General features: G+C 34.9%; 1 protein-coding gene across 1 annotated transcript in view; it reads right to left on the minus strand.

Moving 5' to 3' along the window:
* LOC142334034 (testis-specific serine/threonine-protein kinase 3-like) overlaps positions 1–10423 on the minus strand; it is a 34384-nt gene extending 23961 nt beyond the window's left edge. The window contains exons 1-2 of the mRNA XM_075381699.1: positions 10032–10423; positions 1482–1692 (exon numbers count right to left, since the gene is read on the minus strand). Of these exons, the coding sequence (XP_075237814.1) occupies positions 1482–1692; positions 10032–10423 (603 nt within the window). The remainder of the gene's footprint in view (positions 1–1481; positions 1693–10031) is intronic.
* Between the last annotated feature and the right edge of the window lie 2332 nt (positions 10424–12755).

Raw genomic sequence — 12755 nt, forward strand, 5'->3', positions numbered from 1 at the left:
TCCTGGAATTTATCAGGATTACTTGGATGTTTCATTGTAAGTTTTAAAAAGGACTACTTTTGTTATTCCTTGGATTCCTTTGTAAATCCTAAAAATGATTATTCTCGTAATACCTGGAATTACTCAGATTGACTGGATATTCTTTGTAAGTCCTAAAAAGGACTACTTTTGTAAATTCTGGAATTTTTCAGGATTGCTTGATGTTCCTTTATAAGTCCTAAAAGGACTACCTTTGTAAATTCTGGATTTTCTCAGGATTGCTGAAATTTCTCAGGGTGTTTCTTTGTAAGTCCTAAAAAGGATTACTTTTGTAATTCCTTGGATTTCTTTGTAAGTCCTAAAAAGGATTACTTTTGTAATACCTGGAATTTCTCAGATTTCCTGAATATTCTTTGTAAGTCCTAAAAAGGACTACATTTGTAAATCCTGGAATTTCTCAGGATTGCTCTTGGGTGTTCCTTTGTAAGTCCTAAAAAGGACTACTTTTGTAAATCCTGGAATTTATCAGGATTGCTTGGATGCTTCTTTGTAAGTTTTAAAAAGGACTACTTTTGTAATTCCTTGGATTCCTTTGTAAATCCTAAAAATGATTATTCTCGTAATACCTGGAATTTCTCAGATTGACTGGATATTCTTTGTCCTAAAAGGACTACTTTTGTAAATTTTGGATTTTCTCAGGATTGCTGAAATTTCTCAGGGTGTTTCTTTGTAAGTCCTAAAAAGGATTATTTCTGTAATATCTGGAATTTCTCAGATTGGCTGGATATTCTTTGTAAGACATAAAAAAGCCTGTTTCTGTAAATCCTGGATATTCTTTGTAAGATCTAAAAAAGGACTATTTTTGTAAATCCTCAAATTTCTCCGGATTTGCTGAATATTCTTTGTGAGATCTAAAAAGGAATACTTTTATAAATTCTGGAGTATCTTAGGATTTCCTGAGATTTCTTCTAATAACTCGTAGCAGCTTTTTATGATCACCAAGAATAACAATTAAAAAATGCATGTCCAGAGTTATGAAATGTATTTTTTATATATCTAATAGCTTTTTAAGTTAAATTTATGATCACAGCATATCAGAAGAATACGTCCAAAGTGAATCAACCTTGCTTTGAATTCTTTTCATTTTGGTCGTACACAATAGTTTAGTCAACATTTTACAGAAATTGTTTTGTCTCATTTCTTTTGATTTTTTGTAGTATTTTTTCCAGTGATTTTTCCTTTCTCGTAAATTTCTTTATATTTATTGTTTCCCCATTTCTTAGATTAAAGAATACATATTATCTAAAGCTAAAAAGGGTAAGGGCATTTATTGCTAATAAATTTAGCTTACCTTTTATATGGAGGAGGATGACGTATCTAAATCTCGATTATTTTTAGCTTTTCTTGTAAAGGAAAATTAAAATCGATAACCGTTTACATCTAGTTATCGTATTTAATCTTAGACATGTAATTAAGTATAAAAAATTATTTGATAAATTTACTTGCAGAATTTCCGGTGCCGCGTATGCTGCACTACCACAGAATGTTTCACTTAATATTCTTTTACGTGTTTGCGAATCTCTGCACCATCTAGCGAAACCGAAATCCGTTATTTTTACACAGTCTTTTGATGATAAAAGTACATTTTCACATTTTAAATCTCTGTGACTGATGTCTAAAGAATGAAGATATTCTGTTGCTGAAACCAACTGTCTGGCACAATAAACAAATTATAAAAATTTATTAAAAAAATATGTTTTTTTTTTATTATAAAAATAAATAACTTTTTTGTTTTGTTCTAAGATATAATTATAATAAAAGAAGAAGAAGGTTATTATCTTTTCCTTTTGAATGAAAACATAAGACGCTACAACTCCGCCATGGAGGTCGGCATTAATTACAAAAACTTGGGGGGAGGGGATTTTATAAATTAAGAAAAAACAATTGTATGTTTAGATTTTTTAATTCCTGTTCATAGTAAGTGAATTATTTTGAATATGTATATTACAACACACACACACACACACACACACACACACACACACACACACACACACACACACACACACACACACACACACACACACACACACACACACACACACACACACAGACAGAGAGAGAGAGAGAGAGAGAGAGAGAGAGAGAGAGAGAGAGAGAGAGAGAGAGAGAGAGAGAGAGATAGAGAGAGAGAGAGAGAGAGAGAGAGAGAGAGAGAGAGATACAAACATAAAGGGTTGAATCAGTTTCTGTTTCAAATTTTTTTGGAGTTGTGCAGTACAAAGGAACCTCATCGAATAAACTGCATAGTAAAAATTATTAATTTTTCCAGGTATACAGGTATACAGATTGAAGATATACTATAAAGCAGTATCAGTTATAATATATATAAACAACCAGTTTACTAGTGGTGGCTCGCGTATAGGCACTGTAGAATTGTAGCACTCATTTCCACTTAATTATCGATAACATTTAATACAGAGCATTTCACTTACCTAAATGAAAATTGTACGAGGTGATGCAGGAACTCAAACAGTTTTTGTTAAAATCTATAAATGTTCAATATGTGCTCCTCTGGTGACACGGCACACATCAACACGAAAGTCTAGCTCTTGACAAACTCGTTCTAACATGTTATTTTCGATAGAGTTGATCGCATTGATTATGCGATCCTTTAGCTCAGCGATATCGTGCGGCATCGGTGGGATAAACACGTTATCTTTCACGTAACCTCAGAGAAAGAAATTACATGGCGTGAGGTCTGGAGATCTTGGTGGCCACAGCATAATGTGTTGGTCTTCTTCAGACGCACGTCCTATCCAGCGCCAAGGTAATGTTGTGTTAAGGTATGTCGAACCTCGTTATGAAAACGGGCAGGACAACCATCTTACTGGAAAATGAAGTCGTTGAGTAGCTGTGGCATAAGCCATAATTGTAACATATCTAGGTATATCATGCCTATCGTTTACATAAAAAAGAACGGCCCATACACTGCCTCACGAGAGATCGCACAAAACACTTTTACTTTCGGAGAATCCCGAATGTGTTACACGTAAGCGTGTGGGTTTTCAGTTCCCAAAACTCGCAGGTTATGACCGTTTACTTTGCCGCTAATGTGGAAAGTAGCTTCATCGCTGAAAATTATCTTGTTTAGAAAACCTTCATCTAACAACATCTTTTCCTGTAACTGTAAACAAAAATCGAGAATACGTATTTTATCTCCGTCAAAAAGACACTGGATTAATCGAAGATGGTACGGTTTGAATAATAAACGTTTACGGAGAACTCTCCACACTGTTGTTTTCGGAATTTTTAATTCTCTGCCTGCAGCTGCAGTCGATTTTGACGGGCTGCGAGTGAAACTTGCACGCACACGTTCGACATTGACTTCTGAGGTTGATGGACGACCAGTTGATTTTCGCTTGCACAAACAACCGGTTTCACTGAGTTGTTTATACCGTGCACGAATTGAATTGTCACTTGGTGGCTCCTTATGAAATTTCAACCGAAACGCACGTTGCACAGAAATTACCGACTTTGACAAGTGAAATTCTAACACACAAAACGATTTCTTGCTTCCCGTGGCAGCCATTTCCTTTACTGTCGACGCCTAGTGAGCAAATGGTTTACTAACTGTCTAGTATATGTGGAAAAAACTATTTGAAGTACTCTTTCGTACAGTACTTGTTTTATTCTTATGAGTGAAATAGTTTTTTGCTAATGAATTTTCGAAACTCCGAAGAACATTATGAAACGTTCTGTATAATGACTCCTTTTTTCTTTTTATTTATACAATAAATAATCCTTAAGCTTAATGTCAGTAGCCATCCCTCAGTTTATGAAAAGTTACAAAAATCTTTGTACGGAACTGTGCGCTTCACAGTTTCAGCGGCGTGGTGTTTGGCTGTTGTGCGCATGCGCACATAGAAAGCTGGACACAAGACTGAGGGGGACAGAGCACTCTTGCTCCCGCAGTGCCGACCCTGGCGTACTAGTGGAAGGTAGTTTTTTTTTTACTCCGTGTGTATACGGAACGTTCCTTGTTCGTTCCCTTTTATAGTTTAGTCGGTGGAAGGAATATGAAAGCGGTTTAGTTGGTTTTTTCAGTAGCAATCAGAAGATGGCGGAAAGCAAGGGTTCTTTGATCACCAAATCTGTCCAAAAACACACTGGAACGGCGAAAGAGAAGGTAATTAATAAAAACTAATTACGTATTTGTTTTTGTGTACACAAAAATTTAAATTAAGTATCGTTGAACTATTAGTTTTTTTAAGCAGGTATTTTATTAAGTTATTATCTAATAATACTTCTTTTTTTGATGAGGAGGGGAATACGAGTTACGTACGCCCCATAAGGGGCAGCGTTGGACTCGCCACAGGTTCCGCAAGGTGTTAATTAAAGTGGGTATATGTTCCTGCGCTCTACCGACTGAACCTAAATTCCCTCACCAACTCCACCCGTCTGGGGAAGTTTTTTTACCGAGGTATATTGTTTTTGTATTGATTTTTCTGAAGCAAAATATACCTTTTTAAAGGGAAAAGACCACTTTTGTTTTTAACACTGCATATCTTCCGATCTAAGTAACATACTGATATAAATAAATATGGAAATTAAAGGGTTTTTATTTAGCTTTAATAACAAGTTGTGAGGTTTTTATTGTAGCGTTGCAGGTTTAGGATTTTTCTCATTTTTTGCCGAGGTATTAAGATCTTTAAAGATTGAGACTAACATGTATTACTCGATTATAACTTAGCCCAAAATCAGTTGAATATGCTGTCACTATTATTGTTATATAACTATTTAGATACAATTGTAATTTTTTTTGAAAGCAATTCTAATAAAAATACTTCCAAATATGATTAAATAGGCGTTTTAATTCCTCTCATTTAAAATGTAAGTTTCAACTCAAAAATATGATACGAAATATTTAAAAATAATAATTGCAATTGCTCTTTTTAAAGGCGAATCTTAAAAACATCAATTGCAATTATTATTATTTTTAACAGATGTTAAGTTTAAAAATTTTGGGGGCGCTAGAAAATCTTTGATTCTCAATTTGAGGAGTGGTCGAAAACATTTGAGAATCAATGGTCTAGAAATTTTCACGCCACAAAAGGTTCTCATGTACACATTAAAACGAAAGCAGGAGATTGAAGACCGGGGCCTTGCGTCTTGGTAGGTCAGGTGGATCGAATCTCCTACAGGTATATTTCCTGTAGTGTCTGATTTAGATGCAATTATATGTGTTTCCTCCGTCGGTATGTCACACAGTTTCTCTCCGGGCATGGTGCATTTCGGACGAGTTTGGCTGGGTTTCGTTTGGTGGAATCGAATCAATGACCGGATTGTGGGATTGATGATACTGTGACCATGTCTTCTATGTTTTTCTACGATGAGGTCGAACGTTCACGAGCTGTTAGGGAACATGAGACATTTCTTTCTGGATTTCCGTATTTGATGAACCGGCGAGGAGTGGTTTTTTTAGGTCTCCAGAGGGAATTTAATCGAGGTATTTGATCATCCTAAGATCTCGGGTGGCTAGGGTTCCGGCCTAAACCCACCGGGTTGGTCTAGTGGTGAACGCGTCTTCCCAAATCAGCTGATTTGAAAGTCGAGAGTTCAAGCGTTCAAGTCCTAGTAAGTCAGTTATTTTTATACGGATTTGAATACTAGATCATGAATACCGGAGTTCTCTGGTGGTTGAGTTTCAATTAACCACACATCTCAGGAATGGTCGAACTGAGAATGTACAAGACTACACTTCATTTACACTCATACATATCATCCTCATTCATTATCTGAAAGGTAATTACCGGGGGCTAAACAAGAAAAAGGAAAGGAACTAGGAATTGGATTGGTTGGAGGTAAGCGCATTGGCATCTTGCCACGGTTATGTTGGTATCGTTTGTGATTCAATTTGAGGCTCCCATTGGCGGGGGTGGCCGCGCTGCCGGGGTACGGTAGCCCGTACAACTGGTGGCGTGGCTTCGTCCTGCCGGTGGCGGTCCCTGATTGTGACTTGGTAATGCCGCGCGAGACTCCATGATGGTACTGTGTGGAAGTGCGCTGTTTGTCCCCGACTCCTGCGCGGAATGAGGTTACGTTTCCTTTATTAGGTGAAATTTGGTCGACTTATTGGGTGTAGGTTTGAATTTGTATGTTGCGTAAAACATAATTTTGATTGGTATGAGTGTAGCACTTATTTGACTTACAACTCGTTCGTTTTCTGAGGCATTTACAGTTACGAACGGTGTTGTAAAATTTACACTAGGCGCGGGGTCCACGCTTCCGCGGGCTCGGTTAGTTAGTTTAAGAGAATCATGTTAGGTTGGATGTGTACCCATCGGGTTGGTCTAGTGGTTAACGCGTCTTCCTAAATCAGCTGATTTGGAAGTCGAGAGTTACAGCGTTCAAGTCCTAGTAAAGTCAGTTATTTTTACACGGATTTGAATACTAGATCGTGGATACCGGTGTTCTTTGGTGGTTGGGTTTCAATTAACTACACATCTCAGGAATGGTCGAACTTAGAATGTACAAGACTACACTTCATCTACACTCATACATATCATCCTCTGAAGAATTATCTAAACGGTAGTTACCGGAGGCTAAACAGGAAAAAGAAAGAAGGTTGGATGTGTACATGTCCGTTTTAGGCGTACGTGACGTAAAAAATTTAATTACTAATGTAAATATCTGCCGAGGCATTTATATCGGTGGCATCCCGACTGAGGCCTGGCTAATGACTGTGAGATGTCCAGAGGGTCTAAAGATGATCTCCGGTTAAACCTCTCAGGGAACGAAGGAGGTGCTGTGGTGACCGGTAATATCTCAAGGTGGGTGTCTTCTCCTCCGGGTTTGTTGGGATGATCATGTGGAACTTTTATGAAGTTAATAAGTGTCCTAAAAAAAAAAAACTATTTAAAGTGCCTTGTTCAACAATAAAACATGCATTAAGTACATTTCTTTGTTTTTTTTTTTTTTTTAAATTAACATCTAAAATGCGCTTTTATTGCTTAATTGCTGTCATTTTTATCACATTTAATAATATTTTTGTCTCAGTTTTGTTTCGTTTTAATTAGAATCTGTTTCCTATCAATACATTTGTGCCAGTATCTATTATTCAAATTCATTATAGATGTACTACCGTTACTGTACCAATAAATATTGTAATTTTGTTATGTGCAAACTAGGTACGTATATTATCACTTTGCTAAATATAAATTATGAATTTTCAATTACTACTAACGGCCATTATAAAATATTTATTACATTCATGTATATTATTTTCAGTTCCTGTTAATAAGTCGAAATCAAACTGTACTATTCTGTTCACTCAATGCTCAATAGAAATAATAGACCCGCAATATACAGAGTAATCATAAAAGATAATTTTTTTTTGTCCTCATGAATTTGACTGGTTTGATACATTTCCATTTTATTCCAATTCTATTTTAGCAATAACATACATTTTCATAATACTTATACTTATGGAGATATAACGGATTGAAAAATAAACATGACCGCCATTTTGTAATTTGCTAAGGTATTTAAGTCCTGATTTTTTACTAATTTTTAAACTTTATTATCAAAACGCTTAGCAAATATTAAAGTGATTCCTCTATTCGAACTTAATATATAAATGTTTATATAAAAATAACAAAATAGTGGACAGAGAAGAACGAAGGATAAATTGCTATTTTTCCTAAGGGTATTTTTTGTTTGTTCTAGACAGGATCCCAAAAGTATAGACAGCCCACCATTTTAGAAATATTCTGTATATATATATATATATATATATATATATAGGTGTGTGAGAAAAGTAATGAGATTGGTAACGCTGCGACCGATCTGGCAACGCTGTGTTTACCGGTCTATGCTAGACCGGTTTGTTCATCCCTTCCACATGCACAGTACGAGTTTCAACTCTGTTCAGCCAACACATTATTTTTGACAGCGCCATCAATGAAGTTGTATTTTTGTTGTGTGTTACGATAATGAAGCATCGGAATTTATAGCCACGTTGTGCAATCAAGTTTTGTGTTAAATTTGGGGAATCCGCGAGTGTGACCTTTGAAAAGTTGAAACAGGCCTATGGGGAACATTGCTTATCAAGAGCACAAGTTTTCCGCTGGCACAAATCATTTTTGGAAGGCCGAGAACACGTTGAAGATCAATCTCGCTCAGGGAGACCTTCAACTTCAAAATCTGACGAAAACGTTGAGCGTTTGAGGGTTCTTGCGAGATCAGACCGTCGTTTAACAATAAGGATCATGAGTGAACAGTTAAATTTAAACACTTTCACCGTACATAAAATTTTGTCAGACGATTTGGACATGCGAAAAATCTCACAACGGAACAGAAGGACAATCCAAGAAACATATATATATATATATATATATATATATATATATATATATATACAGGATTATCATAAAAGAATGGTGCGGTTTCAGTAATTCATATGAAGATTGTAGGAAAATTTCTAGATCTTATATTGGTATCCCTGAAAGCCTCCAACTCAAAAGTTTGTTTATCAGCAGTTGTAACCGCAACGTCAGTTCTTGTATTGTTGTTGCGGTGAGTTTAGCGAGTTACTATGTTTTCGGATAAAGACAAAGCAAAGTGTGTTTTATTAAGGCTGAATTAAAATCCGTAATTTTAGTTCAACGTGCGTTTCGACGTGAATTCGGAAGAGATCCACCACACAAAAATAACATTAAACGTTGGTTCAAACGATTCGAAGAAACGATCGGTTAAGAAACAGAAATCAACCGGCAGACCAAGAAACGGTTGAACTAATTAAACAATCGGCAATTAGAAGTCCTGGGAAGTCCATCCCCCGTCGAAGCGTCGAATTAGGTTTTCTAAAATCAACAGTTCACAAAGTTTTACGTAAAAAACTGAAATTACACGCTTATAAAATCCAGATACTGCAGGAATTGAAACCCGATGATGGGGTAAAACGTTACAATTTCGCTGTTCAAATGTTGGTCATAATAAGCGAAAACGAATCATTTTTAGATGATATAATGTTTACAGATTAATTCCATGTGAATGGATGTGTTAACAGACACAATTCACGAATATGGGGCTCTGAAAAACCATACACAATTATTGAGAAACAACGCGATTCGCCTAAAGTTAATTTTTGGTGTGGTGTGATGAAGATTCGTGTAATAGGGCCTTTCTTCTTTGCTGAAAAAAACAATTAATGGAGTTGTATATCTTGACATGTTAATTGATTATTGCTTTCCTTAGCCGGATGAACTCGAAAACATTCATCGACTTCATTTCCAACAAGATGGTGCTCCCCCGCACTTCAATGCATCGGTCGCGGACGAGTTGAACGAAAAATTTGGAGATCGATGGATTGGCCGGCAAGAACCCGTACTTTGGCCTCCAAGGAGTCCAGACCTGACATCTTGCGATTTTTTCTTGCGGGGGTACATCAAAAGCGTTATTTATACACAAAAAATTCGCGACCTAAACCGCTTAAAAAACAGGATTAATGAAGCAATGACAACCATTAACGAAGAAATGTTAACTAATGTTTGGAGAGAAGTCGAGTATCGTTAGGACATTTGTCGAACGACTAATAGCGCACATATTGAAATTTATTAATTATGTAAAAAAATGTTTGAGACGACAAATTTGAAAAATAAAAAAACATAAGCTGTAAGTAATTCTGTTTTAATTTAAACCATGTTCAAACCCGCACCGTTCTTTTATGATAACTCTGTATATATATATATTTTTTTTTATACAACCAGCCCTTATTTGAGAATTGAATGAAGGTATAGGGTTGAATTTTTTTTGTTTTGACTAGTTGATATTCAACCGGTGATACAGTTAAGAAGGGAACCAGGAAATTACTTAATTCCTCATTTCTCTTAATAAACCTGGCATAAGATGTTTGTAATTCTTTTTAAAGGTGATTGTATAATTTTTACTAGTGATTTATGTACAATTAAATCGGGTATTTACAACAAAATTTTATTTATAGAAAGCTTAGGATCACTTAAGAGGTGTAATTATTAATAAAAATTACTTACTTGAAATAGTAGTTGGCTTTTGACTCCATAACCGGTCCTTTATTTCGTATGTGATCCAGCAAATCACCTTTTTCACAAATATCCATAAATATGTATACTTGTTCGGATATTTCAATTATATCCAATACCGATACGATGTGAGGATGACGTAGTACTCTAATTATACTTAATTCGCGCGGTAAAAATTTCGTTACGAAATCTTTTGATGCTTTTTTCTTATTTATTACTTTACAGGCGATTTTTCGCGTGAAACCGTTTTCATAAGTTTTAAATGCCGTTTTGACTTTACAATACGAGCCTTCTCCGATATTTTTACCTATCCTATATCCACGCCGTTGTAATGCCAATCCTGCATGATCTCCAAATACTTCATTTAATTTTACAAACGTCATCGGTACACAGGATGGGTAAGACATTACGGTTTTCTGATTAAATTTTTTTTCTATTAATTTATTACTTAAAAAGACAATTTTTTTTATTTTTTTTTTAATATTGTTTTGTATGTTTCGTAAAGTATTAGGTGTAAATCAAATCCATAAGTTTAACGATCAATTAATTACAAAAAAAACCACTGAGTTATTATCTCACAGTATTTACAGTAATAATTAAATAATATTAACACTTAATTCTTTCAATAATATTTTAACACATTTTTTTCTTTTTCATAATAAATTTATTCGGAGGTGTAAATTGTATGTTTTTATCATAATTTTTTATAATTATTATTATGTCATAAATTTTTTTAATTTTCTTATATTTTTAAATTTTATCATCATTTAGACAAAATTCATTCAGTCTTTATATTTATTCGTAATTCTTTTTTCTGTTTTATTTCTTTAATAGTAATTTTATTATTCAGTAGAGTTTTTTTTATCACCTATATACTTTAATATACTTATTTTTTTTAATCAATAAAAATAATCAAATTAAATAAATTGTATATTGTTTTTACAACTTCAAATTTTCATTGTAGGTTTTGTTTTTAATAAATTCTTTAAAAGAATTAAGTTTAGGATTTCTTTACCTAATTTTTATAAATATCTTTATAATGTATTAAAATTAAAAAAAATAAATAATTATTTGTTGCCGGGTAACAACTTTTTTATTTTATTGCCTATTTAAAAAAAAAATCTATATACATATTTATATAGAATCATTCACGCGAACCGGATGTTTTTAAAATAATCATAAAAAATTGAATATTTACTTTAAAAAAGTTTTATTGGTATTGAAACACTTGTTAAATCAAAACATTTGTTACTTACTCGTGAACGAAAAATTATGTCCGACAAGTGATATCCATTTTGGGCAATACATTGTTGTAGCCTTTCACGGTAACCGGCCTCAATTCTTTGCAGCATGTCTACATCAATCTGGGTGACGCGATGACGAATTGCGGTCTTTAGGTCCTGCAATGTACGCGGTTTATTGCCGTACACACGCGATTTCAGAAACCCCTGCAGAAAAAAATCACAACTACTCAAGTCGGGGGCCAAGGAATGTCGCCGAATCTGGAAACGATCCGTCCCGGAAACAAGTTACGGAGAACAGCCGTCGTTGCCCTCGCTGTGTGCGCTGTAGCTCCATCCTGCTGGAATAACACATTTTGAAAATCGATTCCCCTGTTTCGTAACTCAGGGATGAAAAACGTATTCAACATCGCAATGTAATGATCAGGTGTTACAGTTACGGCAGCGTCATTTTTTTAAAAAAAATATGGTCCAATAACACCGACCTTTCCTATTGCACACCAGACAGTCAGCTTTGGGCTACGAAGTGGTCTCTCGTGAAGCTGATGTGGGTTTCTTTCTCCCTGAAACCGGCAATTGTTGACGAAGCCATTCCAGCCAGATAATACTTCAGAGGATATGTATGAGTGTAAATGAAGTGTAATCTTGTACATTCTCAGTTCGACCATTCCTGAGATGTGTGGTTAATTGAGACCCAACCACCAAAGAACAACGGTATCCACGATCTAGTATTCAAATCCGTGTAAAAAATAACTGGCTTTACTAGAACTTGAACGCTGGAACTCTCGACTTCCAAATCAGCTGATTTGGATTTCTAAAGCTATAGTCCCCTGCTATTATGCTAGACGGGAAAGCAATACCTTAATGAAGTAATACCTTACGGTGGTTCCGGACGCTAAACAGAAAAAGAATGACGGAATAGTAAAAAAAAAAATAAAACCATTGAAACGAATTTTCTTAGTAATTTTTTTTCTTCTAATTTCAATCAAAAGGGGTTTTTCTCTATCTTTTACCAAAAAAAAAAAATTTAAATGAATTTTTTCAACGCAATTCAGTGGAAACATTTTATTTAATCATTAAAATGAGTAATTATATAGGAAAAAACGTTTTCTCTGAGAGTAATGATGTTCATTATATACAGACAGTCCCGGTATGGTGAACAGAATAAAAATTCCATAACGTAGATTGGATATCTACATTTCAACTGTAAAGTAAGTGCTGGGTACGATTTTTCAATCGTGTAAATGGACAAATTATATTAGAAATGGTGGTGGGGGGTGCCGAAAGTATCTCAAATTCCAATGGGCATACCGGAATTGGAGACCAAGGACCCCTGGGCAGGGGTAAAGTTGCATAAAAATCAGGTTTCTCCGTATATTTTGAGAAATATGGGTCGGATGAAAAAAGTTTAGAAAGTTTTTGTTTGTCCTCCAAAACTGCACAATTTTGTTTAACTCTCTTTTGTGAAACTAAT

This window comes from Lycorma delicatula, chromosome 13 (assembly GCF_047948215.1).
Source record: "Lycorma delicatula isolate Av1 chromosome 13, ASM4794821v1, whole genome shotgun sequence".
In the NCBI taxonomy this organism is placed as follows: Eukaryota; Metazoa; Arthropoda; class Insecta; order Hemiptera; family Fulgoridae; genus Lycorma; species Lycorma delicatula.